At 45.0% G+C, this 27,415-nt stretch overlaps 1 protein-coding gene across 2 annotated transcripts in view; it reads right to left on the bottom strand.

Moving 5' to 3' along the window:
* The window catches only part of DNER (delta/notch like EGF repeat containing), a 197,450-nt gene that overhangs the window by 132,349 nt on the left and 37,686 nt on the right, over nt 1-27,415 (bottom strand). Inside the window, exon 1 of one of the 2 annotated variants that reach the window (XM_039912661.1) lies at nt 2,112-2,309. The exons of the other annotated variant lie outside the window; for it this stretch is intronic. Within the exon in view, the coding sequence (XP_039768595.1) occupies nt 2,112-2,300 (189 nt within the window). The 5' untranslated portion in view covers nt 2,301-2,309. Of the gene's footprint in view, nt 1-2,111; nt 2,310-27,415 lie in introns of those variants that run through there. 2 annotated transcript variants of the gene reach the window in all.

Below are 27,415 nucleotides of genomic sequence, written 5' to 3'. Positions count from 1 at the left end.
GGCAAGATATATGTATTGAGTATACATATAGTATACTCAAACTATATGTTTAAGGGCATACAGTCTCTAGACTATAAAATCATCTTTAGACTGTAAACTCATTATGGTCAGGGAAGCGTCTGCTAATTCTGTTGTACTTTCCCAAGTACTTGGGCTCTGCACATAATAATTGCTCAGTAAATACCACTTATTGATCGAGTGAAACAGGGAGGAACTGAAGGACCAGGTGAGGCAGTCAGTTACCAGCAGGTTGGAATTAGGACATTTAGGGCAGTTAGGAGCACAAGAGAGAAAGGACAGTAAGACTAGGTAATTTCACCACTAGGGAGATTATTTATAATGGCAATAGTGAAAGGGAAGGGAAACCTTCCCCTACCCCTTCTCCAGACAATCACTCAATCAATGGTATTTATGGTGCACTTACTATGTTAAGAGCACTGTACTAACCACCTGGGAGCATACAAAGAGTTGGTAGACAAGATCCCTGGCCACAGTGAGTTTACAGTCTCTAGGGAAGCTCTCCTCAAGCACAGGTCATACTAGCTGAATTGACCATGACCCTTTTTTAAGTACTTTTCAGGCAGAGTCCCTGCCAGAGAGCACCTCAAAATATGTAGACACACTTCAGGAACGCCCCAGACCACCCAGAGTGACGTCAGAGGCAAGGAAGCCCACCTACGGGGTGGAATCACGGAGGGTCAAAGGGAGTTGGAAGGGGTAAAATAACAATAATAATTATGGTATTTGATAAGCGCTTATAATGTGCCAGGCACTGCACTAAGCACTGGGGTGGATACAAGCAAATCGGGTTGGAAACAGTCCATGTCCCACATGGGCCTCGCAGACTCAATCTCGTTTTTACAGATCAGGTAACTGAGGCCCAGAGAAGTGAAGTAACTTGCCCAAAGTCACTTAGCAGACAAGTGGCAGAGTTAGGATTAGAATTTATAATAATGTTGGTATTTGTTAAGCGCTTACTATGTGCAGAGCACTGTTCTAAGGGCTGGGGGAGATACAGGATCATCAGGTTGTCCCTAGTGAGGCTCACAGTTAATCTCCATTTTACAGATGAGGTAACTGAGACACAGAGAAGTTAAGTGACTTGCCCACAGTCACACAGCTGACAAGTGGCAGAGCCGGGAGTCGAACTCATGACCTCTGACTCTGAAGCCCAGGCTCTTTCCACTGAGCCACGCTGCTTCCCCTAACCACCTGGGAGGGTTACAAAGAGTTGGTAGACAAGATCAAGACAAGATTTATGACCTTCTGACGCCCAGGCCTGTGCTCTATCCACTACACCATGCTGCTAAGAGCGTGAGCCCTATGTGGGAGAGGGACTATGTCCAATCTAACTACCTTGTATCTACCCCAGCGTTTAGAACAGCACATAGTAAAAGAGGGATAAGGGGCAACAATCTATGCTCTGCATGCCCTGTGGGCTCCGTTCAGGGGCCAGAGACCACTGATCCCTACACCAGTGTAGTGGCGAGACCCAAGACAGTAAACTGCACTGCTGTGCACCTCCTGATGAGGTGTCTTATTCTTGGATTGGTAATTACACCGTGGCGATGGGCGGTCTCTTTCTTTCCTTGGGGAGTTCTCTTGCAGGTACCCTGGGATGCCATTCACAGGAGGTGGCTGTCAGCAACAGTGACCCCAGAACCAAAGCCTCCTGGCCTCCAACATTTGCAGCAGCATGGCCTAGTAGACAGAGCATGGGTATGGGAGTCAGAAGGACCTGGGTTCTAATCCCACCTCTGCCACTTGTCTGTTTTGTGATCTTGGGCAAGTCATTTCACTTCTCTGTACCTGCTACCTTATCTGTAAAATGGGGATTCAGACTGTGAGTCCCATGTGGGACAGGGATTGTGTCCAACCTGAATATCTTGTATCTGCCTGAGTGCTTAGAACAGTGCTTGACACACCGTAAGCGCTTAACAGATACCATAATGAATTCATTCTGCTCTGCCTGAGCAAATCTCCTCACCGACCCACACACTCGCCAGGTGTTAAAGCTAAGGCCCTTCCCCCTCTCTCTTGCCTAAACCGGATCTCTTCCCTCTTTCCAAACTCTATCTCCCACGTGAAGCCTTCTTAGGTGACCCACTTACCTCGGTTGCATTTCTGTTCTGCGGTTTCAGAGGAGATCTCTCTGTAACCAGTGAAATCCCTAGAGAGTTGATAAGAGCTTTAGCCCAAGCTGGGCCCTCCTGCCTCATATCTAGTCTCTTCTCCCGATCAGATAGTTCATGATCATTTAATTGTCTCCATGCTGGCTCCCTCGCATTGCCATTCAGCATGGGGCAATTACAGAGGCAGAGTAGCACAGCTGAGGAGGAGGGAAGTAGAATGGGCTTTTGGAGAGTGGTCACTGCCTCAGGCAATGATTTGTTCCATGTCCTAATCCAGCATCTGAATATGCAATAAAATCTCTTCTCTGGAGTTATTTGCCAACTGCCTGGGGCACAGCACAGCAATTTCAACGATTTTCCCACACCTGCACATGGTTCCAGAAACTGAAGAGCAAGCAAAAAAGCCGGGAAAGGAAGATGAGAAGTAGTAGGATCAAGCATGTCTGGAGAAAGAAACAATGAAGAAATTAGGAGCCAGCCGGGCCCAGCTCAGGTTAGCCTGAGAGAGAGGAGGCCATAGCAGGTGGGAGCTGTGAGAAAGACTGAGCAAGCTGTCCAGGCTAGGAAGGGTCAAGCTTTGAGGATGAGTTGCAGTCGTCAGCATGGCTGATGCGGCATTCTGAAAAGCAGACTGGCACCCCGCTGATCGTTCCTGTGTTGACTATGGAGGCTAAAGTTTGTTTTAGCAGATGGGAAATGAGTTGGGGAAAAACTCTTCACATTGTGCAAATGTAAGCATAAAGAGGAAATGTGCATATAACCAAGGGGTCATTTCTTATGCAGGAGTTTTACTTTGATTTTGGTATCCTTCCCCTCAGTGTCTTCCCAAAGTTCCTAAATCTTTGGACCAAAGGAAGGAGCACTGTGGCCTAATGGGAAGAGCATAGGCCTGGAAGTCTGAGGACCTGGGTTCTAATCCTAGCTCTATCACTTGGTTACCGTTACCAAGACCTGCCGGTTTCACCTGTACAATATCGCCAAGATCCGCCCTTTCCTCTCCACCCAAACGGCTACCTTACTGCTACGGGCTCTCGTTATATCCCGGCTAGACTACTGTGTCAGCCTTCTCTCTGACCTCCCTTCCTCCTCTCTCGCCCCACTCCAGTCTATTCTTCACTCCGCTGCCCGGCTCATCTTCCTGCAGAAACGATCTGGGCATGTCACTCCCCTTCTTAAACAACTCCAGTGGTTGCCTATCGACCTCCGCTCCAAACAAAAACTCCTCACTCTAGGCTTCAAGGCTCTCCATCACCTTGCCCCTTCCTACCTCTCCTCCCTTCTCTCTTTCTACCGCCCACCCCGCACGCTCCGCTCCTCTGCCGCCCACCTCCTTGCCGTCCCTCGGTCTCGCCTATCCCGCCGTCGACCCCTGGGTCACGTCCTCCCGCGGTCCTGGAACGCCCTCCCTCCTCACCTCCGCCAAACTGATTCTCTTCCCCTCTTCAAAACCCTACTTAAAACTCACCTCCTCCAAGAGGCCTTCCCAGACTGAGCTCCTCTTCTCCCTCTACTCCCTCTACCACCCCCCCTTCACCTCTCCGCAGCTTAACCCTCTTTTCCCCCCATTTCCCTCTGCTCCTCCCCCTCTCCCTTGCCATCCCCTCAGCACTGTACTCGTCCGCTCAACCGTATATATTTATTACCCTATTTATTTTGTTAATGAAATGTACATCGCCTCGATTCTATTTAGTTGCCATTGTTTTTACGAGATGTTCTTCCCCTCGACTCTATTTATTGCCATTGTTCTTGTCTGTCCGTCTCCCCCGATTAGACTGTAAGCCCATCAAACGGCAGGGACTGTCTCTATCTGTTGCCGACTTGTTCATTCCAAGCGCTTAATACAGTGCTCTGCACATAGTAAGCGCTCAATAAATACTATTGAATGAATGAACTTGCTTGCTGTGTAACATTGGAAATCACTTAATGTTCTCTGCCTCAGTCTCCTCATCTGTAAAATTCAATAACTGTTCTCCCTCCCACTTAGACTCTGAGGCCCATATGGAACAGGGATTGAGTAATTTGTATCTATCCCAGAATCTAAAACAGTGCTTGACACACACTGTAACAAATATAACAAATATAATAATAATAATAACAAATTGTATTCCCCTTTTCAAAATATTAAATCTTTAAATTAAATATTAATAGCTCAAGCCCCATTCCCCCATGGAACTCCATCCACTAGCGTGGCTCAGTGGAAAGAGCCTGGGCTTTGGAGTCAGGGGTCATGGGTTCGACTCCCGGCTCTGCCACTTGTCAGCTGTGTGACTGTGGGCAAGTCACTTAACTTCTCTATGCCTCAGTTACCTCATCTGTAAAATGGGGATTAACTGTGAGCCTCACGTGGGACAATCTGATTACCCTGTATCCACCCCAGTGCTTAGAACAGTGCTCTGCACATAGTAAGTGCTTAAAAAATACCAACATTATTATTAATGCAGTGTCCAAGCCCCCTCAGGGACAGAGACATTTCTCAACACTTAGAACATTTAGGGGCTTTGCTGTTTCTGGCCTGGGAGTCGGGGAATGGAAGGTTAGAGTTAGTTGGGACATTTAAAAGTTAGTGTTTTTCTGGCTTTATCTTCCCCCTAAATTGTAAACACCTTGTGGGATGAACTAGCTCCTATTTATATGGTTTCTTTGCATATATCCAAGCCCCTGGTAAAAGATTATGCATAAAGTAGATGCTCAACAAATACCAGTTATAAGTAAATAATATATTTGCCTCCTCCCTGCCCCCTAGTTTTAGCAAGAAACAAAGGCCCCAGACCTTAGTAATCAATCAACCAATGGTATTTATTGAGGGCTTGCTCTGTGCAGAGCCCTGTACTAAGCACTTGGCAAATCATAATACAACAGAATTAGCTGACACGTTCCCTGCTCATATGAGCTTAGAGCCTAGTAACAGCTGACATGAGTGCCACCCTCAACAACCACACCTGGGTGAGGGCCCCCCCCCCCCCCCCCCCCCCCCCCCCCCCCCGGCTGTACCCGCTGCTCAAGAATCAAAGATTTGGCTGTTCTGCTGATAATGATGATGTCATTGATATTTGTTTTAGCACTTAATCTGTGCCAAGCACTGTATTAAACACTGGAGTAGATATAAGATAGACTGGACACTGTCCCTGTCCCACATAGGGCCCACAGTCTAAGGGGCCACAGACTGTACTTGCTACCCGGGGACAGAAAGAGGGTGAGTGAACTAAGCCCCCCTTTTTCACTGTTCCTCCTCCCCTTCCTATTGCCCCGACTCCTTCCCTCTGCTCTATCCCCCTCCCCGCCCCACAGCACTTGTGTATATATGTACATATTTATTATCCTATTTATTTTAATGATGTGTATAGATCTATAATTCTATTTATTTATATTGATGCTATTGATGCCTGGTTACTTCTTTTGTTTTGTTGTCTGCCTCCCCACTTCTAGATTTGAGCCCGTTGTTGGGTAGGGATTGTCTCTGTTGCCAAATTGTACTTCCAAGTGCTTAGTACAGTGCTCTGTACATAGTAAGTGCTCAATAAATACTATTGAATGAATGAAAAGTAAGCGCTCAATAAATGACTGACTGAATGAATAAATGAATGAATGGGGGCTCAGTCCAAGCCACCCCTAGCCCTAAGAGCACAAATAAAGTCTTCAAATTACTGTCCTTGGAACTTTCCCTTTTGTCTCTTCTTTCAGTATCAGTCTAAAGTCTCAAATCAGCAGGCGGGCCCATTTGAGTCTTTCAGTTGTGGAAAATGCAGACATCGTTGGTGCCTAACCGAGCATACTTTCAGAATGACTGCTCACCCCAACTGAGCAAGAGGATAGATAAGGGGCCTGCTCTCTTTATATGAAATATGCAATGGGGAAGAGATTGTCTTTAGCATTCAGGTGGATGAAATCTCACTGTCAGTAAATTTTAAAATATGAAGGTAGTTATAAGTATGAAGTATTTTTTTCCTCTGATAGTTTCCTCATTTGGTAGTTTGCAAACCTATAAACAGTACACAGAGAAATTAAACCCACATCTGAGACTTAAAGTTCCTTAAAGTCAAAGCCCTAACAAAGGAAATAACCCCAATAACCTAATCAGACAAGAAGGATAGGAAGAGGAGGAGAGAAAATGTGTTTTTAAAAGATAAAAGGGAAGGGAGTGTGGGGCATAGGGGAGGAGGCAGCTTTTAAGAACAGTCGAGGCCACCTCTTGAGAATCATCTGGGAAGGAGGAGGAGGAGAAGATAGGGCAAAAAAGAGAGCACTGAGGGGGATGAGGGAGAGAAGTTTGCACCTGATAGTTTCTATTTTACCAACAAGGTATTTGGCAAGAGCATCAGTGTTTAGAGAGGGAGAAAGTTGGAGGTTCAGGTAGCCACAAGGGGAAGATGATGTTCTGGAAAGGTTGGTGGGATTTACAAGAGTAGGAGCTGATAAGGGAGCAGTGGTGTTAATGACAACCATCAGTTGAAAACAGCACTATCCTTCCTGCATGATATCCTCTTTTCCTGAAGACCTGAACCTTCCCGTTCTCCTTGACTCCTCTCTCTCCTTTAAACCCTAAATTTAGCCTATCACCAAATCCTGTTTTTTTTCCTCCACAACATTTCCAGGATCTCCTCTTCATCCAAAAGGTCACCCCTGCTTCCAGGTAGAATCATCTTGACTACTGCATTCATTAGCCTCTTTTCTGGCCTTCCTGACTCTAGTCTCTTCCCTCTCTGCCCATAACCCACACTGCTCTCAGATCATTCTCTTAATACATGCTTCTGCCCATATCTCCCCACTCCTCAAAATAGTCCAATGGTTGCCCATTCCTCTTCACAATAAACAGAAACTCTTAGGCAATGGCTTTAAGGTACTCAATCCCCTCTCTCCTTTCAATTTGGCCACTTTCTTCTTCCACTCCACCCTATCTCACACTTTTCACTCCTTCCAAACTAGCCAATTCAATAAGCTTCATTACCTCCTCTCCCACCTCCAACATCTTGCTCTCACTAACTGGAACTCCTTCTCTGCTTCAAAGATTTCAAGACACAGCTCTCCTCATCTTCAAAGACCTCCTTAAATTAAATTGCCTTCAGGAGGTCTTTCCAAATTAATATCTACTCTCCCCAGGGTATATCTGCCCAGCTGCCACTTTAGCAGCTCTGCATCACCTGACCATTTATGAACTCAAAATGTCCTGTAGCACTCAATCAGTGGCATTTATTAAGTGTTTACTGTGTGTAGAGCACTGTACTAAACACTTGGGTGAGCAAAATATAATCAAGCCGGTAGTCACGTTCCCTGTCCACAAGGACCTTACGGTCTGGAGTGGGGGAAAGAAATTAATATAAATAAATTACAAATATGTACATGAGTGCTATTTGGACAAGGGGGGGGGTGAATATCAAAAGTTCAAAGGTGATAGAGAAGGGAGAGGGAGACAGAATAAAGGAGAACTTAATCAGGGAAGGCCTCTTGAAGGAAATGTGACCTTAATAAGGCTTTGAAGGTGGGGAAAGTAGAGATCTGGCATATATGGCATGAGCGGGAGCTCCAGAACGTGTGAGGAGTCAGTGGTGAAGCAGCTGAAATCGAGGTACAGTCAGCAAGCTGGCACTAGAGGAGCAAAGAGTGTGGGCTAAGCTGCAGAAGATCAGTGAGGTAAGATGGGGGGAAAGCTGATTAAGTGCTTTGAAGTTGATAGTAACGAGTTTCTGGTTTGATGCAGAGATGGAAAGACAACCACTGGAGGTTCTTGAGGAGTAAAGAGACATGAACTGAAGTTTTTTTGTTGTTTTTTTAGTATTTTTTAGAAATACTGCAGCAGAGTGAAGTATGGACTGGAGTGGGATGAGAAGAGGCAGGGAGGTCAACAAGGAGGCAGATGCAGTATTCAAGGCAGTATAGGATAATAGTAGTAATAATTATGGTATTTGTTAAGCACTTACTATGTGCCAAACACTGTTCGAAGTGCTGGGGCAGATACAAAGTAATGAGGTTGTCCCATGTGGGGTTCACAGTCTTTATCCCCATTTTACAGATGAGGGAACTGAGGCACAGAGAAGTGAAGTGACTTGCCCCAGCTCACACCACAGATGAATGGCAGAGGCAGAATTAGAACCCAAGTCCTCTGACTCCCAAAAGCCCATGCACTTGCCACTAAGCCACACTGCTTTTCTGGATAAGCATTTGGTTCAGCTTAAGAACAGTTTGGATGAAGAGGAAAGGGTTTATTTTAGCTATGTTGTGAAGGTAGAACAGACAGGATTTAGTGACAGATTGAATAAGGGAGATGACTCAAGAACAATGCCAAGGATACTGGCTTGTGAAACAGGGAGGATGGTGGTACTATCTACAGTGATGGGTAAATCAGCAGGAGCCCTGAGCCCTGTTTTGGACATGTTATGTTTGAAGAACTGTATAGTCCAAGCACTTAGTACAGTGCTCTGCACTTAGTAAGCGCTCAATAAATACTATTGAATGAATGAATGAATGAAGTGTTGGCAGGACAACCAGGTAGAGATGTCTTGAAGGCAAAAAATGTGAGACTGAGAAGGAGATAGGCTGGGGCTGGAGAGGTAAATTTGGAAATCATCCACGTAACGATGGTCGTCAAAGCCATGGGAGTGAGTCAGTTCTCCAAAGGAGTGACTGTCTATATACTTTATCAATAAAGATTGTGACCAGGTCATAAGAGAAAAAGATGGTGGGGGTAAGGGGACAGAAGTTTTGAAAAGGGAGTTAAACATCTGGAACAGCAGACAGGGGCAATAGGTATGGGAGTCAGTAAGGATGCTGAAGTATTGTCAGGCAGAAGAGGGGGCAGAATTTAAGCAGGCAAGGATGAGTTTTGGATGAATGAGGTTAGCTTGGTGTATGGATTTCCACCAGCAGTATTCCACAGCTCATGCCAGGAGCAGAGGAAGTGGAATGTGTACGTAATCCAGAGTTGCGGGTGAGTGGTATGAGATGGACAGAGGTACAGTGGAGAAGGCTGTGTTGAGCACTTTGATTTGTGCTTCAAGAGAAGATTGTTTGGGTATGGAGACTACATGGGGCATGATTATTTAAGAAGGAGGGAGAATGGGTAAAATCCCCATTTTACAGATGAGGTGAATGAGGCACAGAGAAGTTAAGTCACTTCCACAGTCACACAGCAGGCAAGTGGGAAAGTCAGAATTAGAACTCAGGTCCACTGATTCCTAGGCCTGTGCTCTTCCCACCAGACCATGCTGCTTCATCAGAGTTGAGAATCATGTGGGAGCAGACAACTGGGGGGCTGCTGGAACACCAGTAAAGATGTTGACATCCCCAAGCATCAGAGCAGATGATGACCACCAGAGGAGGTAGAAATGAAAGGTGTGGAAGTCACTTAGGCAGAAATTGAAACTGGCAACTAGTGTAACTATAGCAAGCGGTAGAGGAGGATGACAAAGCTTTCAAAATGTTGTGAATCAGTCAACCAATATTGTTTATTGGGCATCTTGTTTTGCCTTATGCTGTCGAGTCGTTTCTGACCCATAGCGACACCATGGGCACATCTCTACCAGAATTCTCCCTCTCTCCACCTACAATTGTTTCGGTAGCGTATCCACAGAGTTTTCTTGGTAAAAATATGTAAGTGATGTACCACTGCCTCCTTCCGTGCAGTAAACTCCACCTTCGACTCTCTCCCATGACGCTGCTACCCAGCATAGGTGAGTTTTGACTTGTAGCAGATTGCCTTTCACTTGCTAGCCACTGCCCAAGCTAGGAATGGATTGGGTAGGCCTCTGCTTGACTCCTTCCCGTAGCTGATACTGGTAGTGTACTGGAAACTCTCCAGGTGAGACCTTGAGAGGGAATTGGGCATCTAATTTTTGCAATTTCAATCTTGGAATCAGAATTTTCTGATTGTACCTTACTTAGGGTATAGTGTTCATTTTGTTTGATTTGGTGTGAACTGTTTTATCAGTGGAATCTGATTTTTAGGTATTTGCTTAAATCAAGGGCTGGGTTTTTTAATTAATCTATAGATGACTTAGATGATAGCCATTCAAATGACTCAGTAAATGATGAATCCATGTGATAGTTTTAAAACAAAATATTGCTCTCTGGAATGAAATCTGGATAGTCACTAATACTAGAGCTTGATTTTTCCGAGTCCCCAGGTGTAACGAGTGTGGAACAATGAAATTGCAAGGTTATAGGGCCCTGATCTTCGGTTGCTTAGTAACCAGCAGCCATGACTACGAGGTAGGACAAAGTGCTCTATATGAAAATGCTGTTTGGGTCTCAATGAATACTGGGACATTTTAGAACTATTAACTCTGTCCTTTACAGATGAGGGTGAAGAAACGCGGCAAGGGAGGTAAACTGGAAGACAACTGGAAAACTCATGAGGAAGGTTGAGACCATTTTAACACGTTTTTTAATGGTAATAATAATACTTATGGTATTTGTTAAGCACTTACACTTTGTGCCAGACACTGTTCTAAGAGCTAGGGTAGATACTAGCTAGTCAGGTTGGTCACAGTCCCTGTCCCACATGGGGCTCACAGTCTTAATCCCCATTTGACAAATAAAGGAACTGAGGCCCAGTGAAGTGACTTGCCCAAGGTCACACAACAGATAAGTGGCAGAGTTAGAATTATAACCCATGACCTTCTGACACCTAGGCTCATGCTCTATCCACTAGGCCATGCTGGTTTTTGTTGAGTGTTTACTTTGTTCCAGGCCCTGTACTAAGTACTGGGATAGAAACAAGCTAATCAGGTTGGACATAGTCCATGTCCCACATGGGGCTCATAATCTTAATCCACATTTTACAGATGAGGTAATTGAAGCACAAAAAAGTGAAGTGACTTGCCCAAGGCCACACAGCGGACAAGTGGTAGAGCCGGGAATAGAACCCAAGACCTCTGACTCCCAGGCCAGTGCTCTTTCCACAAGACCTGCCAGATTGTAAACTCCTTGATAGCAGGGATCATATCTACCAACTCTGTTGCACTGAACGCTCCCAAATCCTTAGTACAATGCTCTGCACTCATGAAGTCCTCAACAATTACCACTATATGAATACCAGGGAGAGTGGGGAGCCCCAACCATTCCCTCCCTCCTGCCTCTTTGAGACTCCTCTTACTGAATTGAGATTTGCAAGCTACTTCTTGTTAGAAGCAGCATGGTGTGATGCATAGAGAATAGGTCTGGGAGTCAAAAGATCATGTGTTCCAATCCCAGCTCTACCACTTGTTTGCAATGTGACCTTGGGCAAGTCACTTCCTTCTCTGTGCCTCAGTTACCTCATCTGTAAAATGGGGATTGAGACTGTGAGTCCCACATGGGACAGGAACTGTGTCCATTTGCTTGCTTCTTACTACAGTGCCTGGTACATAGTAAGTGCTTAACAAATACCATTATTAAATGCCATTATTATTTTTAATACTGAATTCACTGTGTTATTCCTCCTCTGTGTGTTTCTCTCTAACTCCCTTGCTTAGACTGTGAGCCTTAGGTGAGTCAAGGAGTGGACAAGGAGTGGACTGAATCTCTCCTTAATGCTTAGAACAGTCCTCTAGACTATAGGCTCCTTGTGGGCAGGGATGATGTCTACCAATACTGTTGTACTATACTCTCCCAAGCACTTAGAATAGTGTTCTTCAAACAGGAAGTGCTCAGTAAAAACCACTGATTAATTGCCTTGCACATTGAAAATATTCATTAAATATCACAGCAAACATTTGCTAACATGTAGATGGATATTAAAATCACATCTCCTCCAGGAGACCTTCCCTGAGTAGTTTCTCTCCTCTCCAGGTAATATCCCTTCCCCACTTTTTTAATGGTATTTGTTAAGCACTTACTATGTGCCAGGCACTGGGGTAGAAAGAAACTAATCAGAATGGACACAGTCCAAGTCCTATATGGGGCTCACAGTCTTAATCTCCATTTTGCAGATGAGGTAACTGAGGTCCAAAGAAATTACATGACTTGTCCATGATCACTCAGAAGACAAGTGGCAGAGCCTGGATTAGAACCCAGGTCCTTCTGGCTCCCAGGCCCAGTCTCTATCCACTAGGCCATGCTGCTTCTCCCTTTCTACCACCTTGGCATTTCTATACCAACTGTATGCTTATGGTTAACCATCCATAGCCCATCCATATCGACTCACATACTCTATTACTTCAGCTTTCATTCATCAACACATCCCCTTTTACTTCTTCCTCACATTTGTAAATCATTTCGGTGTCTCTATCCCCTACTAAATTGTAAGTTACTTAAGAGCAGAGATCATGCCTGTTAGTTCTATCATACCTAAGGGCTATAGTGCTCTTCAGACCAAACTACTGATTGAAAACAAAAAATATATCCTGTAACAAAACATCAATATAAACTGTGCTAAACCCTGTGATAAGTGCAAAGCCTCAATGTATGAAAATGGATTTACTACTATGAACTCAAATCTGATGGCAATAATGTTTAACAAGAATTATTGCAAAGATGTGGCCACTTCATTCCCTCAAAGGGTAGCATGTGTAAAGGAGAACTAGGTGATTCTATTGTATAGTTAGGGAAGGCCTCTTGGAGGAGATGTAATTTAAGGACGGCTTTGAAGGCAGGAAGAATGGTGGTCAGTCAGATAGTAATGGGTAGGGAGTTCCAGGGCAGAGGGAAGACACGGGCAAGAGATCGATAAGTAGGTGGATGTTATCGAGGTGCGGTGAGTTGGTTGGTGTTAGAGGAGTGAAGTGAGTGTGCTGGATTATAGTAGGAAATCAGTCAGGTAAGGTAGGAGGGGGAGAGCTGATTTAATGTTTTAAAGCCAACAGTAAGGAGTTTCTGTTTGATGGAGGGATGGATGGGCAATTACTAGAGGTTCTTGAAGGCAGGAAAACATGGACTGAGTTTTTGTTCTGCTTTTTTTCCCCCAGAAAAATGATCCATGCAATAGATGGAGTATGGACTGGGGTGGGGAGAAACGGGGGCAAGGAGGTCAGGCCGAATCAGTAGTGAAGGCAGAATAGGACAAGTGCTTGAATCAGCATGGTAGCAGTTTGGGTGGAGAAGAAGGGGCAGAATCTAAGAAGTTAAGATAGTAAAACTGGCAGGATTTGGTGACAGATTGAATATACGGGTTGCATGAGAGAGAAGAGTCAAGGATAATGCCACGATTATAGGCTTGTGAGACGGAGAATGGTGAAGTGGTCTACAGTAATGGGAAAGTCTGGAGGAGGACAGGATTTGGGTGGGAAGATTAATAATAATAATGTTGGTATTTGTTAAGCGCTTACTATGTGCCGAGCACTGTTCTAAGCGCTGGGGTAGACATAGGGGAATTAGGTTGTCCCACGTGGGGCTCACAGTCTTAATCCCCATTTTACAGATGAGGGAACTGAGGCACAGAGAAGTGAAGTGACTTGCCCACAGTCACACAGCCGACAAGTGGCAGAGCTGGGATTCGAACTCATGAGCCCTGACTCCAAAGCCCATGCTCTTTCCACTGAGCCACGCTGCTTCTCTGAGTTCAGTTTTAGAAGTGTGACATTTGAAGTGGTGGTCGGTCATTCGAGTAGAGATGTCCTGAAGGGAGAACAAAATATGAGGATGGAGATGAGGAGAGAGGTCAGGGCTGGAGGGGTAGATTTAGGAATGGTCTGCATAAAGATTATAGTTGAAGTCATGGGAGCAAATGAGTGCAATGGAATATGGAAGGACACTCAGAATTGTGCTCTGAGGGACTCCCACAGTTAGGGGTTGAGAGGCAGAGAAAGAGCCTGTGAAAGACCCTGAAAAGAAGATAGGAGGAGAACCAGCAAAGATCAGTGTCAGTAAGGTTGGAAAAAAATTCCAGAAGGGGGTGGTCCCACAGTGTCAAAGGCAGCTGAGAGACTGGATGTTTAAGATGGAATAAAGGCCACTGGATTTGGCCAGATGGAAGACGTTAGTGGTCTTAGAGAGGGCAGTTTCTATGTAGAGGTGGTGGAAGCCAGATTGAGGGGGGTCAAGGAGAGAAAGTGGAAGCAGTGGGCATGGCTTAGTGGCAAGGACACAGGCTTGGGAGTCAGAGGTCATGGGTTCTAATCCCGCCTCTGCCACTTGTCTGCTGTGACCTTGGGCAAGCCACTTAACTTCTCTTTGCCTCAGTTACTTCATCTGTAAAATGGGGATGAAGACTGTGAGCCCCATGTGGGGCATGGTCCGTTTCCAACCTGATTACCTTGTATCTACCTCAGTGCTTAGAACAATGCTCGGCACATAGTAAGTGCTTACAAATACCATAATTATTAATTATTATTATTATTATTTTTATTCCCTCCTTGAGAAACTCTCCTAGAGGAGTTGGGACAGGAATGATAGGAAGGAGATGGGAGGGATGGGGAGACATGAGCGTGTTTCATTGGAGAGTGAACTGTTGCAGAGAGGAGATAAAGGGATTGAGTAAGAGTTTTTATAAGATGGAAAGTGTTGGGGTTGGAGGCACAGGTGAAGGGAGTAGATTTTATGAGGACATGGGAGATCTCCTCATGCAATTCTGTAAGGAAGGATGGGAGTGTCAGAGAGGGGGAAGGAGGAGCGTGGGGCTTGGAAAGTGTAAGGAAGAGTTTAGGAAGATTACCCCTGATGGTTTCCATTTTATCAACAAACTAGTAATAATGATAATTGTGGTATTTGTTAAGTGCATACTATGTGCCAGGCACTGTACTAGATGCTGGTGGGAAAGAGGGGGATTATTACAAGCAAATCGGGTTGGACACAGTCCCTGTCCCACATCGGGCTCACAGTCTTAATCCCCATTTTACAGATAAGGTAATTGAGGCGCAGAGAAGTGAAGTGATTTGCCCAAAGTCATACAGCAGACAAGTGGCGGAGGCGGGATTAGAACCTATGACTTTCTGACTCCCAGGCCAATGCTCGATCCATTAGGCCACTCTAGGTGGCAAAGTTGTTAGGAGCGGGTTTTGGGGGAGGTGGCCAGGACGGGGGTTTCAGGAGAGGGTTAACAGTTTGAAACAGCTGAAGTAGGCAATAGGCATGGGAATAAATAAGGAAGAAGTAGTGTTGCTGAGAGGAAGAGAGATGTAAGTTATAACAGGTGAGGATGAGTTTGAAATGGACAGGTTAGCCTGGTGTCTGGATTTCTGCCAGCAGCGCTCCACGGATTGTACACAAGAGTGGAGGAAGTGCACTGCAGAGGGGATCCACGGTTGCGAATTGGTAGTAGTAGATCAGTGGAGGAACAGGAGAATGAGGGGGATAAATTCACTGAAGAAGGCAGAGTCAGGGGTGTGGACTCTAACAGGGTAGGTTGGGTATGGAGACCAGATGGGGCATGATAATTTTGGAAAATTGGAGGGGCATTGAGAGATGGGAGATCTCTCTAAGGAAACAGTACAGTTTTGCAGGGAGTGGGTGTGTGGGGGAGAAGGCAGGAAAAGGTTGTGTTTGGAAAGCGGAATATCAGAGTTGGCAAGGTTGAAATATTACAGTGACTAGACATCATGAGATCGAGCGTGTCTCCAAGCTGGTGAGTGGGTGAGGTAGGTAGGATGAAGTGGAGGTTGATGGAGTTGAGGAGAGAGAGGTAGCAGGCAGTAGTGGATGTTCCATCAGGAACATTCATGTTGATTTTGAAATCCTCAAGGATAAGTGTAGGGATGGAGAAACTATACTACTTGCCTATACTAAGAAAATTTTGTTTGTTTTCTACTTTATGCTTCTCAGTATGGGTCTATAAAATAATCACTGAGGAGCTCTGACAGGGAAACCTTAGATTCAAATTAGAGATTAAAGGCTCAGGATACAGTTATATTAATTGAAATTTTAATTTTGAAAGTGTCCCAATAGTTCAGTTTCCATGGCAACTATATGGGTGCAAGAGTTCAATCTCTTGCCAGGGAATCTAAGCAGACCAGCAAATCTGGCACATAATTGAGCCGCATTTGAGGAAAAATGTGTGATGATGATCACCAAACTTTTGATTATACCAATTTTCAGATGGGTGCAATCCCTGTCCTACCTATCTAGGGAGTAGCGAGAACAAGTACCTTATCCTCATTTTACAGATGAAAAAACTGAGGCACAGAAAAGTTAAGTGATTTGCCCAAGGCCAGGCAGCAGGGAAGGACAGAGATGGGGTTAGAAGCCAATTTTCATTGATTCCCAAATTCAGCGCTGTTTCCACTAGGCCTCACTGCCATGACCTTTGGTCCTGATTCAGATAAATGACCTATTATACAGAAGAGTCTCCTCTCTCCTCTGACCCTGGATGTAAAATCAAAAGGACACTCTGGCTACAGAAGGCTAGTTTCAACAAGAAGTTAGTTCCCAGATCACCTGAAGATGAAGACTAAGATTGAAAAATCCATATGTATCTGCTTTAATGGCTGCTTTGCAGCAAGAGGCAAGTTTAACAGAGCATCTGAGGCTTCTCCCAAAAACCTGCATTCACCAACAGCAAGAGATGGGCAGAGGGAAGCAGAGACAAAGGACAAACCCAAAGGAATGGACACACTGGAAATCTTGGCCTTTAGTGGTTTGGGGGGTTTTTTAATGGTATTTGTTAAGCATTTACTATGTGCCAAGCACAGTTCTAAGCCCTGGGGTAGATTCAAGGTAATCAGGTTGGACACAGTCCATGCCTCACATGGGGATCACAGTCTTAGTCCCAATTTTACAGATGAGGCAACTGAGGAACAGAGAAATGAAGTGACTTGCCCAAGGTCACACAGCAGCCAAGTGGCGCAGCAGGATTAGAACGCAGGTCCTTCTGATTCCCAAGCCCGTGCTCTATCCACTAGACCACACTGCTTCCCCTAGTGTTCCCAAGATAATCACAACCAGCAAGGAATGTAACAGCAGCAAGACAGAGACTCCTCCCCAACAACAAAAAAAATCTCATTACAAGGAGGTCAACTTTGGGCATTCTTACACCTTTCTCTCACCACATCGATTATCAGCTTATCCCAGGGAATTAAGTCCAGAAATCTTTTTCAATTCACCACTCTTCCACCCCAAATCCTCCCTTTAATCCTCCCTTTGCCCAGACATACCCAGAGTCCCAGTCTCATTTGGCCAGAGGCTCTGGGGACCTCTGGACCCATAACCTTAAAGTAGTCCCTCCTTGAGAGGCTGGTCAGTGGTAGGGAAGGGGAGGTGGAGGAGAAAGAGAAAAAGGCAGGGAAAAGAAAAAGGGTGAGCTTGCCTTCTGTCTCCTGGATAACTTTCCCTCTGGTGTCCCATGTCTGATTGGCCAGAGTATACCCACTAGGGCTGCCTCCTCCACTGAGCCACTCCTAAACCCTAGAAAACCTCTCAGTTGCTATAGAAAATTACTGGCCTAGATGAGCGGCTTAGAGAAATAATAACAATAATAATAATAGTATTTGTTAAGTGACTGACTGATTTGCACCCTCCAGCCACCTAGGCTGGGAAGTCTCAGAGCCCCACTTTGTTTTGCAGGCAAGTTAAGAAATCCACACGAATCCACCCATATGGTCTTCTTGGTTTCCATGTAAGAGAATTCATCCTTCAGGAGCTAGATTTTCTGGAAGTGGTCCCTTCCTATAATGAAGTAAGGAGGTTCCTCTGAAACTTTAGGCTGGGACAATCCAGCTCTGCTCCCAAAGCACCACCCTCATTTGTAGTAGTAGTCATTCATTCATTCAGTTGTATTTATTGAGCACTTACTGTGGGCAAAGCACCGTACTAAGTGCTTGGGAAAGTACAATACAACACAACAACAGACAATCCCTGCCCATAACAAGCTCACAGTCTAGAGGGAGAGACAGACAATAATACAAGCTTCTCCACGCTGGAGAAGCAGCGTGGCTCAGTGGAAAGAGCACGGGCTTTGGAGTCAGGGCTCATGAGTTCGAATCCTAGCTCTGCCACTTGTCAGCTGTGTGACTGTGGGCAAGTCACTTAACTTCTCTGTGCCTCAGTTCCCTCATCTGTAAAATGGGGATTAAGATTGTGAACCCCACGTGGGACAACCTGATTCCCCTATGTCTACCCCAGCGCTTAGAACAGTGCTCGGCACATAGTAAGCGCTTAACAAATACCAACATTATTATTATTATTATAAATAAATAAACTACAGATATATACATATGTTCTGTGGGGATGGGAGTGAGGGTGAATGAAGGGGGCAAGTCAGAGAGATGCAGAAGGGAGTGGGAGAAGAAGAGAGGAGGGCTTAGTCCGGGAAGGCTCCTTGGAGATGTACCTTCAATAAGGCTTTGAAGTAGGGGACAGCAATTATCTGTCTGATATGAGGGACGGCATTCCAGGCCAGAGGTAGGATGCGGGTGAGAGATCGATGGCGAGATAGATGAGATCGAGGTATAGTGAGAAAGTTAGCATTAGAGGAATGAAGTGTGCGGGCTGGGCTGTAATAGGAGAGTAGTGAGTGAGGTAGGAGGGGGCAAGATGATTGAGTGCTTTAAAGCCAATGGTAAGGAGCTTTTGTTTGATGTGGAGGTGGATGGGCAGGCAACCACTGGAGTTTCTTGAAAAGTGGGAAAACATGGTCTGAACTTTTTTTTTGAAGGAAAATGATCCGGGCAGCAGAGTGGTGTATGGACTGGAGTGGGGAGAGACAGGAGGCGGGGAGGTCAGCAAGGAGACTGATACAATAATCAAGGTGGGATAGGATAAGAGCTTGCATTAATGAGGTAGCAGTTTGAATGGAGAGGAAGGGGTGGATTTTAGTGATGTTGTGAAGATAGAACTGACAGAATCTAGTGATGGCTTGAATTTAGGGGTTGAATGAAAGAGAGGAGTCAAAGATAATTCCAAGTTTACAGGCTTGTGAAACAGGAAGGAGACTGCAGAGAGGGAGAGAGATCAGGGATGGAGATGTGGATTTGGGGCAGTAGTAACAGCAGCTGCAGTAGAGTAACAGTAATGGTATTTATTAAGTGCTTACTGTGTGCAGAGCACTACAGTAAGCAATGGGAAAGAATACACAGTTGTGAGATAGAATCCCTCTCCCTTTCAGGGGCTCCCAATCTATAGCCCGGGATTTGTCCTCCATGGACATGATTCAGAGTCGATAGGCTCCTGGCTAATAATTTCCAACTTTCCCCTTGACGGGTGTGGAGGGGAGCTATTTCATAGATTTCAAAATCATTTTAATTTTAATTATGTCCTCTGGCTTCTCCAAACATTTTCCACAGAAAATCCCAGCCTCACAGGTCAGTACTGGCATTCTCTTTCCATTCTCTTTCCCCAGTACTCTCCATCTCACACCCTTGAGTCTTCCCAAATAAGCTTGCTAAGTGTACCCCACTTGCAGTTGTTCCATTTTCGATCTATTGTGTGCACCTTCCTCCCTGCAAAGAATTGCTGTCCTGTCAAACCTGCCAAATCTTGTTCTTCCCCATCGTCAAAGCCCTCTTAAAAAGCCAGTCCCTCCAGAAAGCATCCCTCACTAATCTCTATCACCTGTCATGTCATTCCACTAGCCATATGGGTTTATTGCTTTATTATTTCATTTATTTATGCCTTTAGCCTTAGTTTTATTTTTCACCAGTTGCCTAGGTTTTCCTCATGGTCTAACAATGTTTAACATGTGCCTGACTCACCTATTAGATGGTGAACAACTTAAGCCTCTAATACCAACCTATTTGATGCACCTCGATCTCATCTATCTCACCGCCAACCTCTCGCCCATGCTCTGCCTCTGGCCTGAAGCACCTTCCTTCTTCATATCCGACACAGTTACTCCCCCCACCTTCAAAGCCTTAATGGAGGCACATCTCCTGCAAAAGCCCTCCCCTAACGAACCCCTATTTCCTTTTCTCCCACTCCCTGCTGTGTAACTCTGACTTGCTCCCTTTATTCACCACCCCCACCCCAGCCCCACAGCACTTATGTACAAATGTATATTAATGTCTGTCTTCCCATCTAAACTGTAAGCTTATTGTGGGCAGGAAATGTGAATGTTGTGTTGTACTCTCCCAGGTGCTTAATACAGTGCTCTGCACACAGTAAGCGCTCAATAAATGTGATTGACAGATTGAGAATAGGCTTGTGTATAGCATGTTGGGGAAAAGCAGATTGCCCTTCGTATAAAAAGAAGAGGAAGAAATGGAACTCTGATGGGCTTCATTTGGACCAGATAGGAACCCTGCAGCCCAGCACAAAGCTTCTAAAAACAAAATCCCATTAATTCCTGGAGAAGTTCAGAAGCAGCCAGCACATAGTTTGGGAAAGAGTCCAGAAAGCGGTAAAGGGCAGGACTAAAAAAGAGCTGGTCATCAAAAATCTGATGAGCCACTCACCTCGGGAGCTACTGCAAGAAAGATGAGTCCATCCCATCAGGATCCAGGCCTCAAGATCCAGGCCCAGGACTGCTTGCCTGCACAGCCTGGAGATTCAAGGTGAGAATGCTAGGGTACTTTGGATCATGGGCTACTGAGCATGATAATGAATAATCATTAATAATCATAGTAATGAATAATGAGCATGATAATGAAATGTACATTGCCTTGATTCTATTTATTTGCTATTGTTTTAATGAGATGTTCATCCCCTTGATTCTATTTATTGCTACTGTTCTTGTCTGTCCGTCTCCCCCGATTAGACTGTAAGCCTGTCAAAGGGCAGGGACTGTCTCTGTTACCGATTTGTACATTCCAAGCGCTTAGTACAGTGCTCTGCACATAGTAAGAGCTCAATAAATACGATTGAATGAATGAATGAATGAATGACTACCTAATTACCTTGTATCTACCCTAGTGCTTGGAACAGTGCTTGGCACATAGTAAGCACTTAATAAATACCATCACCATCATCACCTGTAATTTATTTATATTAATGTCTGTCTCCCCATCTAGACTATAAGCTTGTTGTGGGCAGGGAGTGTGTCTGTTATTTTGTTAATATTGTACCCTCCCAAGAGCTTAGTACAGTGCTCTGCACACAGTAAGTGCTCAATAAATATGATTGATAGACTGACATTAAAATACTGAACATAAAGACATCTGGTATCCATCTTAATGGGCACGAGATATATGAACATTATGTACATATCCACAATTTATTTTAGTGTCTATCTCCTCCTCTAGACTGCAAGCTTCTTACGGGCAGGGAACACGTGTACCAACTCTGTTGTACTGTACTCTCCCTAGCACTTAGTACAGTGTTCTGCACACAATAAGGACTCACTGAGCAATAGAGAAGCCATAAGGCCTAGTGGATAGAGCACAGGCCTGGGACTCAGAGGACCTGGGTTGTAATCCCAGCTCTGCTATTTGTCAATTGACTTTGGGCAAGTCACTTCACTTCTCTATGTCTCAGTTACCTCATCTGTAAAATGGGGATTAAGAATGTGAACCCTACATGGGATAGGGACTGTATCCACCCTGATTAGCTTGTATTTACCCCAATGCTTAGTAAAGTGCCTGGCACATAGTAAGCATTTAACAAATACCCTTAAAAATACCATTAAAATACCATTAATTGATTGATATCAGGCATGAACAAACTTTGCTGAACCACATTTATAACAAGTGCCTGTTGAATTCAAGTGTCGGCGATCACCACTGGTCAGGAATCCTTCACTCTTTGAGAGCAGAGACTAGGTGTATGTACTCTTATAAACGTCTAGTCCAGTGTTCTGCAAGCAGCAGGCACTCAATAAATATTGATGATAAAGATGAAGAACTTTAAATTTCCGGAGTCTTCCCCTGGGGGGACCACTCCCTTCCTGAGGGGTTTGGTAGGAAGTCCAGGACCTTTATGAAGTTCTGATTGCATGACTCACGGGTAAGATAATTGCTCAAAACTCATGATTTGAGGACTTAGGAACATGGAGCAGTAACACAATGACATCCTCACACAGGGGAACGTGTGTCCCGGTGGATTAGAAAGTGCAAGTGATAACCAAGCCAGGATATAGAAGTGGAGAAAGCGTTCCAACAATCATTGAACAAACATCACGGAGTGAATTTAAAGAACCAATCACACAGCAGCTGAACACAATAGCAATTTCTGAGTATTTCTACTGGCTGCCTCATAACAAATCAGAAGCTCCTGAAAAAGATGGGATGCCAGAGATAAGAATTCTTTGTGTTGCTTAGAAACAAGGCTCTTCTGCATGCAATCTGAGAACTTAAATGCACAATGGGTAGAAGGACAGACAAGTCCCACAGAGAACCAAATAGTTTAACAACCGACTCCTTCAGCACTAGTTTTCCATTTGTTTGGGGATGATGAAAAAAGCCCCCCAAAATTGTGAATCGTAAAACCAACAGAACAACCTTTGGACAAAAATATCATTTTGGAATTGAGATTTAGATTATTCTGCTAGATGTCAGCTCCCTGAGGGTAGGGACCATATATGCGAACTCACGTTCACCCCCAAAAACGTAGTACGGTATTCTGCACATAGTAAGTGCTCAACAAATACTATCGATTCATTTTCCTCAGCAGACAGTTACCCTATTAGAATGCTTACAACTCTCCCAAGTGACAACCACACACACTGGAGTCCTTTTTCATATCAAAATCAACTAAGTAGTCAGCCAACCCTTAATAATTTCCCCAAGGAAACATATACGAGGCGATACAGTGCAAAGTCCATTCATCATTTGTACAGTTCTTTGGAAAAGGATGCAAGGGGGGAGATTCACAGGGCAAACATAGTTGTTTCCATGACACTTTATTGCCATATTAATCAATGCTAGCAGCATAAAAAGATTTCATTTTCTGCATTGCTAAAAAAGGTAATCTCAAAATAAATACAGTAAAGCAATCTACTTGTTTGCTACAGTATATCATAAAAATTCATGCTCTCCCTTAACTCCTTCACCTACCCTGCAATACTAACATCACTGTTTGTCTCCAAATGGAGGCCGGTTTGGATCCCACCTCCTTCACTTCACAAAAACCTCCGTCTCAAAGGTCGCAAATTATATCCTTCTTGCCAAATCCAACACCTTCTACTCCAATCCAATAATCCTCCTCGACCTTTTTGCTGATTTCAACACTATCGACCACCCCCTTCTGGAAACATTATCCAACTTTGGCTTCACTGACATTGTCCTCTGCTGGTTCTCCTCCTATTTCTCTGACCACTCATTTTCCGTCTCCTTCTCTGGCTCCTCTTCTGCCTCCCACCTCTTACCAGTGGGTATCCCTCAAGGTTCAGTTCTGGGTCCCCTTCTATTCTCCATCTGCACACACGCCCTTGGAGAACTTAGACTCTCCCAGGGCTTCAACTACCATCTCTATTGATTCCCAATCGACATCTCTAGCTCAGACCTCTCTCCTCCTCTGCAGTCTTGCATTTCTTTCTGCCTTCAAGACATCTCTACTTAGATGTCCTGTTGTCACCTCAAACTTATATCCAGAACAGAACTCCTTATTTTCCCATTCAAACTCTGTTCTCAGACTGACTTTCCCAGCACTGTAGACAGTAACCACCATCCTTTCTGTCTCACAACCCTGTAACCTTGGTGTTATTTATCCTTGACTTCTCTCTCATTCAACCCACATATTCAAGTCATCTCTATCACAGTTCAACTTCCACATCGCTAAAATCCACCCTTTCCTCTCCATGCAAACTGCTACCAAATTAATCCAAGCACTTATTCTAACAGCCTGCTTGCTGATCTCCCTGTCCCATCTCTCCCAACTCTAGACTATACTTCACTCTGCTGCCCAGATCATGTTTCTACAAAAACGTTCAAGCCATGTTTTCCAAGTCCTCAAGAATCTCCAGTGGTTGCCCACCCACCTCTGCTCCTTACCATCAGCTTTGAAACACTCAATCACCTTGCCCTTTCTATCTCACCTTGCTACTCTCTTACTACAACCCATCCCGCATACTTCATTCCTCTAATGCCAACCTACTCACTGTACCTTGGTCTTGTCTATCTCACTGCCAACCTCTTGCCCACGACCTGCCCCGTCCTGGAACAACAATTACTCTTCCCCCTTTTCAAAGCCTTATTGAAGGCACATCTCCTCCAAGAAACCTTCCTTGACTAAGCCCTCATTTCCTTTTCTCTCGCTCCCTTCTGCGTCATCCTGATTTGCTCCTTTTATTCACCCCACCTCACAGCCTTACAGCACTTATGTACATATCCATAATTTATTTATTTATATTAATGTCTGTCTCCCCTTCTAGACTGTAAACTTGTTGTGGGCAGGGAATGTGTCTGTTATATTGTTATTTGTACTCTCCCAAGCACTTACTACAGTGCTCTGAACAGAGTATGTGCTCAATAAATACAATTGGCTGATTGAGACCAGACAGTCTTTAGCCCATGATGTTATGATTCAATTCAGACTAATACTTAACCACTACCTTACACAAATAATGGTATTTTTAAAGGTATTTGATAAGCACTTACTATATGCCAGGCATTGTATTAAGCACTGGAGTAGACACAAGATAATCAGGTTGGATACAGTCCATGTCCCACCTGGGGTTCACAATCTTAATCCCCACTTTATAAATGAAGTAACTGAGACATAGAGAATTTAAGTGACTTAAATTACACAGCAGACAGGTGGTGGAGCCAGGATTAGAACCTAGGTCCTCTGACTCCCAGGCCTGTGCTCATTCCAATAGGCCGTGCTGCTCCTGCTGCTGCTCATCAGAACAAATACAAAATGAACTGTATTAGCAAAAGTTTCTAAATGCCAAGGATAAAGTACCTCAAGAAGAATTTTTAGAACCTATGGCTATGGACAATGTAAGATCCCCCATGGAAGATATGGACTATGTCAAACCTGATTAACTTGCATCTGACCCAGAGCTTAGAACGGGGCCTGGCACATAGTAAGCACTTAACAAATGCCATTAATAAAAAGTGATCATTAGAAAAAGGAGAAAAAACAAAATAGGAAGATTCAAATTTATATTATATTTATTCATGTGAGTTCATTCCTAGTCAGCTTCATACTATTTGTGGTGCTTGACCAACAGTACTTCAGTTCCATTCCACTAAATTTTGGGTTAAATAAAAGTTTGCTTTTTCTCACCTCTTACCTAAGGCTCAGAGATGACATTCGCTTTTTAAATGGATTACGGTTAGAATTTTTCTTTCTTTAAGCTCAGTCTACATTTATGCATAAAACCAGCCAGCTCTGTGTCCAATAAAGAGAAACAAAGGTACAATGTCTCACTGAACCATATGGCAAGTATAGTGACAGAATAATTGGATAAAATAGCTACCAATCAGTGGTATTTATTAAGTACTTACTGTGTGCAGAGCACTGTACTAAGCACTAGGGAAAGTATAAACCGAAAGAGTTGGTAAGACCTGATCCCTGCCCACAAGGAATTTACAGGCTACAAGGAAGACAGACATTAAAATAGATGAGGGGTTGGGGAAATGAGAGTATAGGAATATTTACATTAGTATTTTTATTGGTTCTTTTAAGCGCTTACTATGGGCCAGGCACTGTACTAAAGCACTAAGATAGTTCCAAGATCATCAGGTTGGACACCGTCTGTGTCCCACGTAAGGTTCACAGTATTAATCCCCATTTTACAGACAAGGTAACTAAGGCACAGAAAGGTTAAGTGACTTGCCCAAGATCACATAGCAGACATGTGGCAGCACCGGCATTAGAACCCAGGTCCTCTGGTTCCTGGATCTGTGCTCTTTCCACTAGGCTATGGTATTCATTTAATAGTATTTATTGAGCGCTTACTATGTGCAGAGCACTGTACTAAGCGCTTGGAATGAACAAGTCGGCAACAGATAGAGACAGTCCCTGCCATTTGACGGGCTTACAGTCTAATCGGGGGAGACGGACAGACAAGAACAATGGCAATAAATAGAGTCAAGGGGAAGAACATCTCGTAAAAACAATGGCAACTAAATAGAATCAAGGCGATGTACATTTCATTAACAAAATAAATAGGGTAATGGAAACATATACAGTTGAGCAGACGAGTACAGTGCTGAGGGGATGGGAAGGGAGAGGGGGAGGAGCAGAGGGAAAGGGGGGAAAAGAGGGTTTAGCTGCGGAGAGGTGAAGGGGGGGTGGTAGAGGGAGTAGAGGGAGAAGAGGAGCTCAGTCTGGGAAGACCTCTTGGAGGAGGTGAGTTTTAAGTAGGGTTTTGAAGAGGGGAAGAGAATCAGTTTGGCGGAGGTGAGGAGGGAGGGCGTTCCGGGACCGCGGGAGGACGTGGCCCAGGGGTCGACGGAGGGATAGGCGAGACCGAGGGACGGTGAGGAGGTGGGCAGCAGAGGAGCGGAGCATGCGGAGTGGGCGGTAGAAAGAGAGAAGGGAGGAGAGGTAGGAAGGGGCCGAGGTGATGTACAGCCTCGAAGCCTAGAGTGAGGAGTTTTTGTTTGGAGCGGAGGTCGATAGGCAACCACTGGAGTTGTTTAAGAAGGGGAGTGACATGCCCAGATTGTTTCTGCAGGAAGATGAGCCGGGCAGCGGAGTGAAGAATAGACTGGAGCGGGGCGAGAGAGGAGGAAGGGAGGTCAGAGAGAAGGCTGACACAGTAGTCTACCCGGGATATAATGAGAGCCCGTAGCAGTAAGATAGCCGTTTGGGTAGAGAGGAAAGGGCGGATCTTGACAATATTGTAAAGGTGAAACCGGCAGGTCTCAGTAACGGATAGGATGTGTGGGGTGAATGAGAGAGACGAGTCAAGGATGACACCGAGATTGCGGGCCCGAGAGACGGGAAGGATGGTCGTGCCATCCACGGTGATAGAGAAGTCTGGGAGAGGACCGGGTTTGGGAGGGAAGATGAGGAGCTCAGTCTTGCTCATGTTGAGTTTTAGGTGGCGGGCCGACATCCAGGTGGAGACGTCCCGGAGGCAGGAGGAGATGCGAGCCCGAAGGGAGGGGGAGAGGACGGGCGGAGATGTAGATCTGCGTGTCATCTGCGTAGAGATGGTAGTCAAAGCCGTGAGAGCGAATGAGTTCACCGAGGGAGTGAGTGTAAATGGAGAACAGAAGAGGGCCAAGAACTGACCCTTGAGGAACTCCAACAGTTAAAGGATGGGAGGGGGAGGAGGCGCCAGTGAAGGAGACCGAGAATGACCGGCCAGAGAGGTAAGAGGAGAACCAGGAGAGGACGGAGTCCGTGAAGCCAAGGTGAGATAAGGTATGGAGGAGGAGGGGATGGTCGACAGTGTCAAAGGCAGACACTGTGGTAAGCATCACACTGTTGAAGGGGAACCCAGCCAAGTGCATGGTCGACAAAGAGGGGAGGGTGGATGGAGAAATAAAGGGCTTAGGCTGGGAAGGTCTCTTGGTGAAGATATGATTTTAGGAGGATTTTGAAGGTGGAGAGAATACTGAACTGTTGGATATTAAGGGGAAAGGAGTTCCAGGTCCGAGGGAGAACGTGGGCAG

The sequence above is a fragment of the Ornithorhynchus anatinus genome, chromosome 1, assembly GCF_004115215.2.
Source record: "Ornithorhynchus anatinus isolate Pmale09 chromosome 1, mOrnAna1.pri.v4, whole genome shotgun sequence".
NCBI classification, from domain to species: domain Eukaryota; kingdom Metazoa; phylum Chordata; class Mammalia; order Monotremata; family Ornithorhynchidae; genus Ornithorhynchus; species Ornithorhynchus anatinus.
This window is presented reverse-complemented; position numbering and strand designations above follow the sequence as displayed.